The sequence below is a fragment of the Mirounga leonina genome, unplaced genomic scaffold (genome assembly GCF_011800145.1).
Source record: "Mirounga leonina isolate KUSES-001 unplaced genomic scaffold, KU_Mleo_1.0 Mir_170, whole genome shotgun sequence".
Classification (NCBI taxonomy): Eukaryota; Metazoa; Chordata; class Mammalia; order Carnivora; family Phocidae; genus Mirounga; species Mirounga leonina.
The window spans coordinates 14925028-14941572 of record NW_023270433.1 but is presented as its reverse complement, the minus strand read 5'-3'; the positions used below and the strand labels follow the sequence as shown (position 1 = coordinate 14941572).

At 47.2% G+C, this 16545-nt stretch overlaps 1 protein-coding gene across 2 annotated transcripts in view; it reads right to left on the bottom strand.

The window, feature by feature from the left end:
* Positions 1-16545, bottom strand: part of BRINP1 (BMP/retinoic acid inducible neural specific 1) — a 171689-nt gene that overhangs the window by 21265 nt on the left and 133879 nt on the right. Inside the window, exons 6-7 of one of the 2 annotated variants that reach the window (XM_035015957.1) lie at positions 7596-7832; positions 3111-3333 (exon numbers count right to left, since the gene is read on the bottom strand). In XM_035015957.1, coding sequence (XP_034871848.1) covers positions 3111-3333; positions 7596-7832 — 460 coding nt within the window. The remainder of the gene's footprint in view (positions 1-3110; positions 3334-7595; positions 7833-16545) is intronic. The other variant, XM_035015958.1, reaches the window with a different exon arrangement.

Sequence of the window (16545 nt, the reverse complement as noted above, 5' to 3'; positions counted from 1 at the left end):
TCCGTGTGTGGTTAAAGCCCCATGCTCTTTCCCTGTCCCACCCCTGCCTCGACACCACCAGCCCTCCGCGACGCATGTAAAAATCCCTCTGACCCATGGGAGCGATGGCATCTGCTTGGTGGACTCCTCTCCCCTGGAGCCCGGCTCACAGACAAATTACAGCAGAGCAATGGCCTCATTTGCAAATTCCAGCTCGCTCAGCCCCGGTGGCCCAAGGTCCCCTGTGTTAGCACCTTTGTCTGACACCAGTCCGTGGCGGGGAGGTGCGCTGCCTGCCGGTGTGAGAAACACTCATTAAGGGCTCCGATTCGGATGTCAGGAAGCAGCTCACAACCGGCAAGGAGGTTCAGCTCTCCTGGGAAGGCTTCAGAGGAATCCACGCGGAGCCGAGTTTCTGCGCCCGGCACCCCCCAGTACCCAGCATTCAATACTTGTTAAATGAACATAATTGACTGACTTGCCGAGGTGGAATTCTGGACACCCTCCCCAGGTGAGTAGAGGAGGGATGCTGTGATTAGGGCAAGGTTTCTCATCTCAGGAGGAGAGAAGGCAACACTGTGAGTTCTTTGTTTGAAGCTGCTGGTGGCAACAGGACATTTCTAGCCTGACAGCTTGCACGGCAAGAGATGTGGACATCTGCACTCAGAATAGGGAGGTGATTTGCTGAAGGTCTCACAGCTCGCTAATGGGAAGGCAGGACCTCGGTCTAGCCCCCTGATTCTGTCTGGTGTTCTTCCCATTCCTCTGAGGAGAGAAACGGACTTTGAAGAGGTAATTAAGTTAACATTAGGTCATTGAGGTGAGCCTCAACCCAATAGGACTGGTGTCCTTATAAGAAGAAGAGATTGGGACACAGAGAAGCACAGAGGGAAAGCCATGTGAGGACACAGGGAGGAGGTGGCCATGTATAACCAAAGAGAGAGGACTGAGAAGAAATCAACTCTGCTGACACATCAATCTCAGACTTCCAGCCTCCAGAACTATGAGAAAATAAATTTCTGGTGTCTAAACCACTCAGTCTGTGGTACTTTGCTATGGCAGCCCTGCCAAGCTAATTTATATATATATGGAGCTTTTCGTGATTGCTAACAGAACCCCTCCTCTGAAAGACATCCTTCACAGCACTGTTTACTGTGCTCATTTCTGAACCCCGCACTGTGCCTGAGGCAGGTCACATGACAGAAGCCTAGATGGAATCTCCTTTAGGCACTCGCGCATGGTGGCGGTTTGGGCACGGGCTGCAGATGACAAGGAAGCCATTTTGTGACTGGACCCCTTTCCTAGTTCCTGCTCTTGGGGCACTGCAACAAGTGAGCAACGGGCAGAGCAAATCCTATTTGGTTCATAAACTAGGTGCAAAGCAATGGGTTCGGAGTTGGAAGGAATGGGAAAAACAGAGATGAGCACAGATAAGTGTATAAGGAGGAGATTTCATAGTGAAGAAATAGGGAAGACGGGCAGGCGCTTTAAAGTAATGTAGATGGATTTGGAATAAGGAGCTTTCTGGATTGGCTGGTGCAATCAAGAAAGACTTCATGGAGGAGGCAACATTTGATCAGAGTCTGAAAAAATAAGAGGAAGACGAGTGGGTGCACGGAGGTGGTTGGAATGAGGGAGATGTTTTAGGAGAGTGTAGTGGTCTTTAATCTTGGAGTACCTGTGGAGCTGGATGATGAAGAACACAGTATTTAGAATCATAGAGCCAGGGGAGCTTGTCTCTTCCTCTTACGGCAGCGCTTCCAAACCTCAGCACCGCTGACTTTTTGGAGAAGGGTAATTCTTTTGTGTGGGGACTGCCCTGAGCAGTAGCATGCCCACACCATTATGATACTCAGAAATGTCTTCAGACATTTCTAACTGTTCTCTGGGGACACAATCATCTCCAGCTGAGACCTGCTGATGTACATTGTAGTTCTGTACCAATTACTTGACCTCTCTGTGCTTGTTCTTTGATCTGCACAATGGGCGTAACAATCATATATATAAAAACACGTGGCTGACAGTGAACTTGTTAAGGAAATGTGACTTAGCCTTACTCTTCTATTTATTTTTTTAAAAGATTTATTTATTTGAGAGAGAGAGAAAGAGAGCAAGCACGGGAAGGGGCAGAGGGAGAGACTCCTGCGGAGGGCAGAGCCCAACCCAGGGCTTGATCTCAGGAGCCAGGAGATCAGGACCTGAGCCGAAACCAAGAAACAGACGCTTAACCTACTGAGCCACCCGGGCCCTCCTCAGCCTTACTCTTTTATGGAGTGGACCTCTTTTCTCTGAATAAAGCTGATCCCCTAGCCCCCACACATGGAATGAATAAAGACAGCACTGCGCTGGTTGAAGCTGGGTGCGCAGCCCCCAAGCCTGCCTTCTGCTGGCTAGTGACCCCTTTGTGGGCCTGCTAGAGGAAACACCCAGGGGCAGCTCATACATGCCCTGGGAGAGTGGAGTCCGAAAGGCCTGGATTTGAATCCCGGCTCCTTCCTGACGGGTTCCAGAGAGAGTAAATAAACCATGAAGACCAGGGAGCTTTGGTCTTGCAGCCCAGAGGGAGGCAGGTGAGGCATCCAGGCATTTAAGGAGGCTCTCACTCTCAGGTGAGAACCTTGCACTCCCAGGACCCAACCACGGAGGGCCTCCTTAAATTGTTCATGGTCTGTGCCTTGTTTGTTCTACTGACTCCAGGCCCCGATCAAAGGCCCTCCATTCCTAGCTGACTGATGAGTTAACCAGGTGTCTTCACCACGGAAGATGGGGATGCTAAAATCTGCCTTGTCGAGTAATTTTAAAATTAAATAGATAATACACTGTAAGCAACGAGAAGAATGTCACATGGCAGTCAGGGCTAGGGTCAGTTCCCTTCCACAGTCTGATGGATCAGACAGAACGCAGAGGCCGGGAGTTCAGGGCATATTCAGGAAACAGCGAGAAATCCAGGGATAGCCAGTACCGTAGCAGAGAAGCCAGAGACGATCCAGAAAACGGTCGGTCTGGACCACACAGGGCCCGGCGGGCCACCGGCAGGTACACCCTCCGCCCGGCATCCCCCGGGGCAACGAGGGGACGAAGCTAGCACCGGGCCTGAGCCTGCAGAGGCGGCAGGTGGGGGCCGCACTTACCTCTCCCGGGGCAGCTGGTGGTTGGGATTGTGGCGGCAGCGAACGCTGAGACCGAAGAGTTTGCGGGCCGTGCGCTGGATCTTCTGCCTCTGGGCCTCGGTGGTGCTCTGCAGGAGTTTGTAACGGTTCTGCAGGTCCCAGTCGTTGCCCCAGTGCTGATGGATGCTCCCGATGGTCAGGAAGTGGTTGCTGGGGAGACGCTTCATAAAGGATTTAAACTCATCTAGCAAGAGACAAAGGCCGAGAGAGAAGGGCTGAGCGTGGGGCAGCCCCCATCTGAGGTCGCCTCTCATGCTCAGCCCCACCTACCAACACAGCGGGTTTGCAAATAAAACGTCCTCCTTGGAGGCCCACGAACACTGCTGCTCCAGCCCACTCTGCTCTGACCACTCCACTTTCAGGGAGGGTCCTTTTCCTTTGCTCTCACGGGAGTGAATCTGCTGCCTGCATCCCCACAGAAAACAGGGCTTCCCAAACTCTGGTCATCTGAATGCCAGCTTGAGAATGACAGTCACATCTCATTTGTACTTCTTTTTACTTAATATTTTCTTTGAATCAATTAAACCACCTTTTTTTTTTTATCCAATTCTGCATTAGGAAATCTCCATCACATGCTTTCAATAGAATGGGAGCTATAAAAATAAAGCTGGACTCATTGTACATAATAAAACAATAAAACAAAATGAAGTTAAAAAAATAAAGCTGGAAACACAAATACGATGAAAACCGTATTAACAGACCCTGGACTGATACCATTGCCAGCTAAATGCTCAAGGTCCTGCGCCTGCTCTCACTGAGACATACAGGAAGGTCGTGAGTGACAGGTGCTAAAGGTTTGTGTATTAGCACCAACTCGTGTCATCCGCAGGGTTGAGGGAGAACTGCGGTGGGTCAAGCTCCCCACTGTGTGATCCAGTCATGCCGGAGGTTGTCAGTGTGCCCTTTCATGTCACGTCCCATTTTGGGGACACCCCAGCTGACGAGATGGGGGCAAATCCTGGGTCTCTGGGGGGAAGTCTTCTGCCTCAGTGTGTGGTTCTGTGTTTCAGAGTTTCAGTATTTGCTACAATTTGACACGGCCTCAGAGGTTCTCTAGGCCAGCTTTCTGGTTCCGCACAGAGGGAAACTGAGGCCGAGTGGGGAAATGATTTTATGAAGGTAGAACAGCCTGCAAGTGACAAGAGGCAGGATGCAAATCAGAGCCATCGTTTTTTTTTAATATAATATTCACCCCTGCCCCATCCCCACCCCCCACTATTGGGAAAAGAATTAAGAAGTTGATCATATTGCAGGGGAAAAAAAGCTAAATGCTTAGGGATATATATATATATATAAATATATATATTTATATTTATATATACATATATGTATTTGCAACTTAGTACTTTCACTTCGTGTTATAAAACCTACAAGGAAATTTCAGGTCCATTAGGCTTTCATTTATTTTTAAAAATGCCTACATAGCTTTCAACAAGCACCATCCTCAGTCTGAAACACCTAACCCATATAAGTGATTTTACAGCAAACCTATGAGGTGGGTACTTTTAGTGCCTCCTTTTATAGAAACTAGGACACAGAGAAGTCAGTTGACTTCCCAAGGTCACACAGCCAGTAAATGGCAGAATTAGAACTCTAGCCAGGCTCTGAATCTTATGCTCTTACTCAGCATTATACGCTTACTCTCAACACATAAGGAGAACCAGTATATTGGGAGAAACATAAATAAATAAAAGGTGCTTAAAACAGGACTCTCGGGACTCCCACGAAACTTCCGGCACGTCACTGACAGCAGGACATGCAGGAGACCGAACCGTATCTCGGCCCCTGAGCAGCTGTAGGACCATCATGCTTTCAATACCTCAGTTTCCCCATCTGTCAAACAGCTATCCTGGCACCCCATGCAAATCTTGAGAGAGTGACATTGGACTGCCTCTGCCAGAATAGTTGTCGACGAACAGAAAGTGTTCAGGGGATGCATGGCGACGTAGGATTGGAAGGGTATCAGACGACTGTGCTGACTGATTTATTTGGGGAGCTGGCTGGAGGCAGGGGGCTGGCCCTAATGACTCTATGCTCTTTGGCTGCCCACCCCTGCCCCCGTGGAAGAAATGCCACCCTGCTGCGGAAGGCTCTGTTGACCTCGAAGGACAGAACAGTCGTTTCAATGAACCTGAATTTGGGTCAGATAGGGATGTATAATTTAAAAGTTAAAATGATTTAATTTTCTTGACTAGAAGTAGAACGGTTCCCTCCCAATAAGGGAGGTGTAGACAGACCCTCATTTGGGTGTGTAAACTAGGCTGGTTCTATTTGACCACCAGTGCTCTGACCATGAAGGAATCATGGGCTCTTCCCTTTTGGCTGGTCATTAATCCCCCCAAAGTCCCTGGTTGGCTGGGGCATTTAGGCCATTGCCTGAAATGAAAAGGAGGAAAACACACACGCACAAGCCACCGATACAAGTGGAGATGGGTGGATTTGTCTTAATGGGTAAAACCATTCCAAATGGATAAGTACAGGGTATCTGGAGCGAGGGTGTGCTATCATGGGGAGAAAGTGTGCCACGGAAATCGTTTCTGCAGCCTCTCAGCTGTGGCTCCTGACCCACTCACTGGAAGTGGCTTCTCTTCCTTGGGAATAGGATTAGATGCTAAGGATCCTTACTCCTTGTGCACAGAGCCGATGTTCCCCTCTGCTTTTTAGCAATCGGTGGAATCTCTCTGCAAAAGCATTTTATCAAATGCTTCTCTTGTTTGAGGCCAAATAATGGTCATAACACATTTCCATCATGAGCCTCTCGTCTCTGAATCCCTGGGATTTTAAATGGACTGATGGGTGCAGGTTCATAGGGAGGTCCCAGCTCCATGCGAGCTGCAGGAGAGCGGAATCGCTCGTGCATTGCGGGCTCCGCAAGCTGGCTGGGGGCTCAGAGTTCATGGAAACCAGTGGTTTTCCCACACAGCTCAGTAGAGCTCAGCTTTCACCTGGGGTGCACAGCGGCTCCCAGGTATGATTTTGTTCGATCAAAGGCTTTCTCGGCTAAAAATTTAAATAAATTCAAATATGAAAACCACAAACATGTCCTCTCATTTATCAGATGAGGGAACTGAGGCCCAGGGGGTAAAGAAGAATTAAAGTTACAGAAGCTGCTACAGGCACTGGATTTGGAATCAGGGATTCCATTACCGACCTTGTCATTTGCTAACGATGTGACCCTGGGGAAGACACTGGGTCTCGGCACCCTCCGTCCTCTGGGATGCAGGAACATCACTACTCGCTGTAATGCAGTTGTTGTGATAAATTTAAGGAATATTAAGTTGTTTTTTTTTTAAAAAAAAAAACAAACAGTAATGCTCTCTGCATATATCCATTGATTTAGCAGATATCTGAGCTGGTATTAAATGCCAAGTATTTACTTGGCATCTCTTCTTGGAAGTCTCAAGGCTTCCCAAGGTGTTCATGTCCAACGCTGAGCACAGTCTTTTTTTCTGAACCTCCCAAGGGGTCCTAGCTCAGTGAATGGTACCAGCGTTCATCAAACTCTCTAACAAACATACCTAAAAAAAGCTCTTGAATCTCAACACCCATCTCTTCGTTTAGCCAATGTAACATCAAGCCTAACTATCTCGGCATCTCTGCATGTTCCCCATTTTCCCCACCTATACGATCGTGTTAACAATGTCACTGTCCTCTCCCCGCTAGGCACCTTAGGATGGCCTCCCACTGGCTGACATACACTCCCCCACTGATTTCTGCATCTCAGATGCTCTTCCCCAGCTTGCCTCTCCTGACCTGCCCGACCCGCCTGGCCACATTCAACCTCCCCCTCCACACACCTGATTAAAATGTCCTAATTATCTGCATGGTCATATGATTCATGTCTGACTTTCACACTCACTAGAAGCTCCACGGAGGCAGAGCTCCAACTTTGCCCCTCATCCACTTTATGGCCCTGGGAGACTGACTTTCTTCTCCTGAAATTCATGACCACAAATTTTCTTAACCACGAAAAGCAGGAAATAGCTAAGTACCTGAAAAGTCGCTTGAGCTTTGACAAGCTGTGAATTCTTTGGCTATCTATGTCTGTAAGGATATCTACCTATATGTACATGTATTAAAATCTACACATATGTACGTACTTATTTAGACACACACACACAGAGACTTAGGAATCAACACAGATACTTTTGGCTCTCCATTCTCCAAAGGCTTCTCTCTGTTATGTAGCATTACTCTCTCTCTGTCTTCTGGGTACCCTAGAGACAATACATCTTAGGACCACAAACTCGATTATGTGATCCACGGCTCCATTTGATGGAGACGGACTGAGTACCTCCTCCATGATGGACAGGGCTCTGGTCCCTCCCCAGTGAAAGAGTTGGGGTCACTGACTATTTCCTCAGAGAGGGTCCTAATTCCAGTTAGACAGTTTCCTTTCCTTGACTTGGCTCAGGGCCACTGATGCAGTATGACTAGGTTCTCTACCTGAATTCTCCAGGTCCTTATAAGCTTCGGCCCAAGACTTGGCCATGTTGGCCAGCGTGTACTCCATGATCTGGATGTCGGTGATGGGGCAGTTGCATTGTGGGAACTCCTCCGCACACTGACATTTACATTGGCTGTTCTGACACACATATTCCCCCTCCCCATTGCACATGATGTAGCTCAAGGCCGACTGGACAAACTTCTCTTGCAGATACTGAGGGAAGATGATCTGAAGACCTGTTCGAGAATAGCAAGAAAGGGAAAAAAAGAAAGGTTAAAGGAGAAGTTTCATTAGCACTTTTGAAAGGTGATGCGTAGGAATCCGAAGCCGCTAGCTTTCTCCCCGTGTACTGTAACCAAAATATTTCTGGGCCTGCCTGGATCCAGACAGGGCCCCCTTGGTGAGGCCTCCAGTTGCAATGCTCCTACTTAGACTTCTCCAGGTCATGACCTTGGCCACCCCTGAAGGGCACACGTTATTCCGTAGCATTGGGACTGAGGCCAGAGCCCGATCTGGCCTACACCTTTTCCATTTGGGGACAAAATCCTTATTGAAAGCACACGATTATTGTTTTTTTTTTTTTATTTCCTTCATTTCTTTTGTGTTCCTTTCTTCAAATATTTATGACCTCTATTTAGGAAGCACAGGTCCTGCGCTAGGCACTAGATCTACAGAGATAAAAAAAAAAGACATGATCCTTGCCCTTGGGGAATTTACAGTATAATCAGCAGGGATAGACACGGGCACACATCATCATAACTTTATAGACCTGCAGCAGAGAAGGCCATATGAGGTGACAGGACAGCAGAAGGCTGCAAATAACAGTGCTTGGATAGCAGGGAAGCCTTTAGAGGGGAGACGGCATTTGGGCTGGTTGAAAGGTAAATAAGAGATCCTCATGCAAAAAGAAGAACAGGAAGCACATTCTCAAGAGAAGAAGAGCAAGAATAAAGATGTGTATGTCTGGGAGTTGCTGGTGAATGAAATGAATTTGCGTGCGTGGGGGTGCACTGCTCTAACGGGAACAGGTTTCAGAGGGAAGCAGGTGCCAAAGGGCACATTTATCGTATGCTAAGGAATTTGGACTTCATCCTATGGATAATGGGGACACTTTGGTAAGTTTCAAGGATAAGAGTAATATAAGTACAGTGGTATAATTTAATAAGACCAGTGCATCATAAAAATAATATCAGTACAGGATGACATCAGAGAGAATTACTATTTTTTCTTCTTTGCTCTACACACAAAGAGGCCAAGGCTCATGGAGGGGAAGTGACAAGCCCAAGGCTACAGGACAAACACTCCGGACCACACCTCATAATCTTTTCTCTATTCTTGCCTAATCAAAGTCTTAATCCTGACAGCCGAGGATGGAGAAGGATTTCTCTGGGCACGTGCACTACTCACATACCCCTGAGATGTGACCATAACAGACTATGGCCTAGGGTGTCCAACTAGAAGGACAACTCTGGGCTAAATTAATTCACGAAAGCACTTTCACCTAAGACATTTCTCTCTACCTCATCTGGGGCTGCTGACAGTTTTAGCCACCAATGCGTATGCGGGTAAATGTTTAAAGACCCACTGTGTGAGAAATAACTGTGTTCTCTGGATTACATTTCTTTCTCATTCATGCTTCAGGGACACCTCCTCATCCTACTCATCAGGGGTTTGCTGAATAAGCTCGGCTTTTCTCTCCTTCTACTTCACAGTTTTGTTTCTACATTTTGTCCCCCTCTCTCACTTTCAAGTTATTTAAAAAAAATAAGTGCCATCATTTCATCCTGTCTTCATCAGGCAGCTGAAAAAGACTGTGTTCAGAAGGGCACTGTGGGAAAGAAGATGGTGCCTCCAGCCCGACTTACAGCAGGGACCCAGGAGGTAGTTAAAAGCTGGGCATTGCTGGTCAGGCCCCTCTCCTTACTCCCTACACATCTCGGGCAAGTCCCTCAAACTGTCTAAGGCTCTACTTCTTCTTTTGTAAAATGGAGATGCTTTGAGTACTTACATCAGAAGGTTGTTGAGAGGGCTAAGTGAAGAAATCCCTGAAAATTGTCCAGAACAGTTCCTGCCACATGGCAAGCAAACAGTAAATGTTACCCATTCCTATTTTTCAAGAAAAGATTTATTTATTTATTTGAGAGAGAAAAAGAGAGCAGGGGGAGGGAGAGAGAGAATCCTCAAGCAGAATCTCTGCTCAGCGCAGAGCCCAATGCAGGGCTCGATCCCACAACCTTGAGATCATGACCTGAGCTGAAATCAAGAGTCAGACACTTAACCGACTGAGCACCCAGGTGCCCCAATTCATTCCTATTTTTGATGATGATGATGATGATGATGAAATCACTCCTGGGACTGACGTTTTTTAACGTGTCAACAGGACCTTCAGGATAAGTGAACAATAGCTGTGGGTATTTAATCAGAAGAAGAAAATAGCAGGCAGTCTTGAGCTATTTGCAGAGACTTCATAAGACGTAGAGTTTAGAATTCTGTGCCTGTTGAAGTGGCACGGTGGTGGGGAGTACGCAATTCAGGAAGGCGGATCTGCATTAGTCCACATGTTCTAAAGGACAGAAGGAGCTGTAGGGCTTGGGCGCTGCGGGCTGCCAGACTGGGGGTCAGCTCCACACCAGTGGGCAAGGGGTCCGCAAGAAGCGACGGCTGGGGAGGGCTCACCGGATAAGAGGGTAATGACACAGACGCCAAAAGATGGGGCCAAACACATCAAGCAATAGAGTCCCTTGTCAGCTAAGTCTCCAATTCTTTCAGACTATGCATTATTGAGTCATTTTATCTGTATCACGGTTTTTGCTTCCAAAGCAAAATTTATTTTTAGCTGATCCCAATCCCCTATAGGCATCTGAGTCTATGGATTGGGGTTAAGTTTCTGTTGGAACTCTATGGACTATACTCTCAGTCCTATTTTTCTAGCTTGCTCATCATTTTCTTTCTCCCTTTTGTAGGGGATAAAATATTCTATTCTTGGTCCCAGCCCAAAAGGAATTTGGGGAGAGCATTTTTAGAAAATTGCGTCAAATCATTTCTCCGTTTGGCAAGGATACAAAAGGCAGTATTACCTACCCCATTTAATGCCAACTGAACACAGATGAAGTTTGGGGTCGGGGGGTTTCTGGGAGCAGCTGAAACACAAAACTGATTGCTCTTTAAAAATGGAAACTCAGATCATGCCGAGCTGTCTCTGAGGCAGAATCTCCTGGGCAATTTTGAAAGAGAATAATGAAGACGTAGCAATTAAAAAGCACTTTTCTGCAAAATGTCATTACTGTTTAAAGTTACATAACCATTTCGACAGCAGCGGAGGTTCATGGAGCAGTCACCGCCGGAACTGTCTCCTGATGACCCGTGTCCAACAAAGGGGCCCATTGCTGACCTCCAAATTGGCGCCTGAGTCCTGCCGGCTTCAATGGGAGTCATAAATAACTTGGAGGGCGATTTGGCCTGTGGAGCCACTTTTTGAAAGATATACAGCCGCCGGCTGGGGTGGAATATTCTGGCCCCACAGTTCCCAAAGACACACAGAGTGTGGGGGGTAGAGGAGGAAGAGAGAGAGAGAGAGATGGGCCACCATTATTGCTGAGCATATAAATTTTGCCTCAAAAGACCCAGGAAGGCAATAGCTGAGAGTTTCACTTGAACACCAAGTCACTCGTGCTGAACATATGGGATATCTCCCCCTAATCTCATTATACTTAAAAAAAAAAAAAATCTTGTTATACTTTAAATTGGAATGTTTCACTGTTCTGCGAAGTGAGTGGGCAATGTAGATGTGGGAACATCCACGTCATCTTCGTTCTCTTCTCCTGATTTTTGCCTGACTTTGTCCCTTAGTCTTCCTCCCACCTCACCTTCAACACAGACACCTCACAATCTTTTTTTGTATTTTACATATAGTCTTTGTGTGAGGAGGAATGATTTCTCCTCTCTGTCACACGGGAGGATATCTCTATCCCCTTGCTTCCTCACTCCTTCTTCTTAATATTCTTTTTTTTTTTTTTTTTTAAAACACACCAGGCATCCTGCCCTTCTACGTTCCCTCCCTTGTGCGGGTCTTGTTCTCCCCACGGTCTCTGCACGTGTCCCTCCCTGTGCCAAGAATCTTCTCTCCCCAGATCTCGGCATGGCTCCCTTGTCTTGCAATCCAGACCTTCCCAGATCCCCCAAATTAAAATGTTTCTTTTATTTTCATCATACGATTAGTTACTGACAGAAGCGGTCTTATTAATTTGTTTTCATATTTTTTTTCACCTCCCCCATTAGAGAGTGGGCTTCAGGGGGACAGGGGCCTTATCTGTTCCCCTCAGACCCTCCCTCAGAGTATAAACTGAGGCCAAGCCCAGCAGAGGCTCCAGGCACTCATTTGTTGGATTTTCATTCAACAGCTATTCTCTTTTTCACCCCGACTGAAAAAAAAGAAAAGAAAAAAAAAAAGTTGTCCCTAAACGCTTTGAGGATGTTGGAATTGGCCCAAAGCTGGCCTGAGGCCCCACACCCAAAGTAACAGACTCAGGCCTCAAATCCAGGAATTGTGAATGCGTTCTGGGACCTTGAGGGCCCTTCCGGCTCTGAGGCAGGAAAGAGCGGGACCTGAGACAAACTCCTGCCTCAGTGTCCCCATGGTGGCTCTGGCGCAGAGCGGTCCCTGCCGATGTCTCAGCCTCTCTGAAATCCAGGCTACTTGCCTGTGAAGTTCAAGTCCTGGGACCGCTGTGAGGAATACATCAGCAGGAAAAGCATAAACAGCACTCAGCAAGAACCTGGCTGCTATGGGCGGATGTTTGTGTCCCCCACGTGCCTATGTTGAGGTGCTGGTATTAGGAGGGGGGGCCTTGGCAGGCGATTAGGTTCACATCAGGTCACAAAGGTGGGCCTCCACGATAGGATTAATGGACACAGAAGAAGGATAAGAGACGGGAAAGGTCTCTTTCTTTCCCTCTCCCTCCATGGACACCCACGAAGGAAAGGCCGTGTGCACACACAGTGAGAACCCAGCTGTCCACAAGCCAGGAGCGTGCCTTTCCCAGACAATGAATTTGCCAGCATCGTGATCTACAGACTTCCAGCCTCCCGAACGGTAGAAATGAAGTCTCTCGTTTAAACCACGCAGTCTACGGTACTTGTGATAGCAGCCCAAGCAGACAAAGACAAGAGCGTAAGTAAGTGATCAGTAAATTCTAGGCACCCCCGTGTATGCCACATCAGAACAGAATCCATTCCCTGGACCGACCTTGAGTCTTTCCTGGAAACATCCTCCCGAGTGGCCCCACTTGGGCCGGTAGGAAACCTGCCCAGAGTGCCCTGTCTCTTCATAGCATTCTAGGAATTATTATAGGTCTCTATTATTTATCATTCTACTGGTTCTACTTCAGGGAATCTTCCTCCTCCTCTTTTATCTTTCCTTTTCTTCTCTCCTTCTCGGTCCTTCCGTGTGCCGGGCACCAAGCCATGGACACCGGGGTGAATAAGGCGGGCACTCCCTGCCCTCGCGGACCTCAGGGCATAGGGAAGGAGGCGTGTAAACTGCTGCTTGGATGCAGGGAAACCCGTGATCTACCAGAAGCACGAGGTCACTCGGCGAACGCAGAGGAAGAACACCTAACCCACACTGGAGTAGGGGCAGTCACAGATGCTCTCCTGGAGAACGTGGCATTTGGGTTGAGACCTAATGGAGTCACAGGAATTAGGGGATGAGAGGTCGGCAGGAAGAGCAGTTTAGAAAGTGGGAACAGCATGGGCCAAGGACTCAGGCAATAGAACTCCCTCCAGCTAAGGACCAACTTTACCATCACCTTCCTTTCTGATTAAGGTTCACCCTTTCTTGTTTGTATGTTTGCTTCCAGGTTCCCTAGAGAAGAGATGGTGCCTCAGAGAAGATGAAGACCCTGAAGGGAAGAATGACAGAGGGCAGAAATCTGCCAGCTCATTAGAAGAACAGCATTGCTTACAGCAACAGAGGTCAAGGATCCTTGTCCGTTACAGACAAAGAGTATAGATGGGATTCAGAAAAAGAAGAGAGGGCTCACTGCATTGTTGAATTTCAACCACTGGGCAGCTCTAGGGTAACAGAAGAACTTTCAGGGGATCCCTACATTGAATTCCTTGATACCTTTAAGGACACAGTATTGCTGCCCAAAGCAGGTACCTGGTCCAAGCGACGGTGCCCAGTGAGCTGGGGAGACAGGGGGGACCCGGTCAACCAAGCTGAAGGTGTCTCTAAAACTCGGGGGGTGCAGTCCAACCTTCATCTCGGACCCTGACCCTGCTCTTTTGCTGTGAGGAACTCTTAGCCTCTTTCTCTTCTTTCAACAAGTAGTACATGGGGGTTTGTTGGAGAAGATGCTTCCACCTTTTAAGGACACAGAGGGGCTACTTGGAGATTCAAAACTAAAGCATAAAATCCAAGTACAAGGGACAAAGGCCTGCATTGATGATTAAAACATAAAAAGCAGCTTTATGTCTGGAACACAGTAGGTGTTTAATAAATATATTTTAAATATTGAATAGGGGTGCCTGGGTGGCTCAGTTGGTTAAGCGTCTGACTCTTGGTTTCGACTCAGGTCGTGATCTCAGGGCTGTGGGATCGAGCCCAGTATCGGGCTCTGCACTCAGTGGGGAGTCTGTTTCTCTCCTTCTCTCTCCCTCTACCCGTCCACCCTGCTTGCCCTGTCTCTCTAAAATAAATAAATAAAATCTTAAAAAAAAAAATATTGAGGGGTGCCTCGGTGGCTCAGTCGGTTAAGCATCTGCCTTCAGCTCAGGTCATGATCCCAGGGTCCTGGGATCGAGCCCCACATCGGGCTCCCTGCTCAGCGGAGAGTCTGCTTCTTCCCCTCTCTCTTCCTCTGCCCCGGCCCCTCCCCAACTCGTGCTCTCTCTTTCTTTCTCTCAGATGAATAAATAAAATCTTTAAAAATAAATAAATAAATATTGAATCAGCCAGTGACATATTACGAAGATGAAAGGAAAAAAACCTGAAGATAATAATTATGGAAGACTCCGTGATGTGTGTGGGATGTGGGTAGATCCTGAAATACGAGCATGGTTTTTAGTAGATAATGAAGAGGAGCCACGGTGTTCCCTGCAGAGGGCATACCTTGAGCAAAAATAGGTCAGTGTCTGAATACCCTGGATCAATCAAAGTCTTGTTCAAGGCAAGAACCATATATCTTTCTGTTTTGTTTGTTTGTTTTTTGGATGAACTTTGTTTTATTTTATTCTATATCACAATTACCTAAAATAGTAGTAGTTTTGATGGATGTCCTTTTTTCTGACCTATTTCCTTGCCTACTAAATGCACAATTTCTTTTAGTGCTAAGAGAAAGAGGGGAATATACAGATTCTATTTTGGTTGAGTAGAAATATTGTTCTATCCTGTTCTTGCATCAGAATGTGGCCCCCTGCAGATATCTCTGAGCCCCATAGGAGTCCCAGCTGTTGCCTTATACCTGCTAAGTTCTGCTTGTCAAATTCTGTCCATTTCTGAAAAGCACGAGGTGGGGAGAACAACAAGGCCTAAACCTTTTGCAGAAAGTCAGCCTGATCCCCTTCCTTGTGAAAGCCCAGGGATCTCAGACTGGCAGATAAAGGACTTTATGGCTCCAACACCCATTCTGAACTCCAAAGTAATGAAGGCATGCAGGTCAATTACCCATCTGTTTGTGTTTCTATTGCTGTGAATTACAGTATCCATCGCTGACAGCTCATTGGAGTGGAATGAAAATAAGACGATAATTCACCGGGTGAAACCGTGCAGAAAGGGCGAAAAGGCTATGATCTCATTCAGAAGTTCAGCCCTGTCTCCGTGATGGGTCATTTGCACTCGGTGGGTGGGGGGGAAAGGAAGAAAGGCAGCTACCTGGGGGGAAAGTGGGTGGGTTCTGGCGCCCCCTTCTGGATAGAGTAACCTTTTGTGTTCCCAAGGATCATCCTCTATTCTGTGGGATCTCAAGGAATAGACTTAGAACCCTTAGATCAAAGATTCAAGTAAATGAAATTCAGCACAATAAAACGAAAACTTCTTTAATATCAGGAGTTTTGAGGGATGAAACAGGTTGCCTTCGTAGGTAGAACACTACTCATCACTGGACGTGTACAAACAGAATTTAAAGAACCCAAGGCCCACATGGCATGAGGTTATCATTAACTTATATTTGATCCCCATCCCTGCAGTGTCCTCCCTTCGAAAAAAATATACACCGCACCCCCCCGCCCCCGCCTCTGCCTCTGCACTCACATGGGTTCACACGACACGTTTTGGCCAATGAAATGTTTGCACAAGTAATGGGTACAACTTCCAAAACAGCTAGAAGAACCGACACAACCTTGGTTTTCTGTGCGTCTACTCTGTGCGGCTGTTCATTCACTGGTTAAGCAAAGATGGATTCGGCATCATCGGCGATGCGCCAGGTAATCTTCCAGACCCTGGAGGAAGGGCAAGGAACTAGAAGCAAAATCCTTGCTCTCATGAAACTTTCTGCTTAGTGCAAGAGATGGACAATGAGGGGGCTACATAAACAGAGGAGGATTTATGCTGACAAAAGGATTGGGGGCAGGGAGACTTCTGCATGACAATTTTAACTTCCTTTTTTTTTTTTTTTAAGATTTTATTTATTTGTCAGAGAACGAGAGAGCACCAGCAGGGGGAGCCACAGAGGCAGAGGGAGAAGCAGGCTCCCGGATGAGCAAGGAGTCCGGTGTGGGACTCGATCCCAAGACCCTGGGATCATGACCTGAGCTGAAGGCTGATGCTTAAGCGACTGAGCCGCCCAGGCGCCCCCCGTTATAACTTCCAAAGAGAGAATATGGTCTAAACTCTGAAATCACCAAGGATGTGAAGGCCAACATACTTTTTAAATTCAATTCCATAAAATTTCAACACGAAGATACCCTCGCAGAGGATATTAAGAAGAAGAAGTTGATTCAATTTAATTT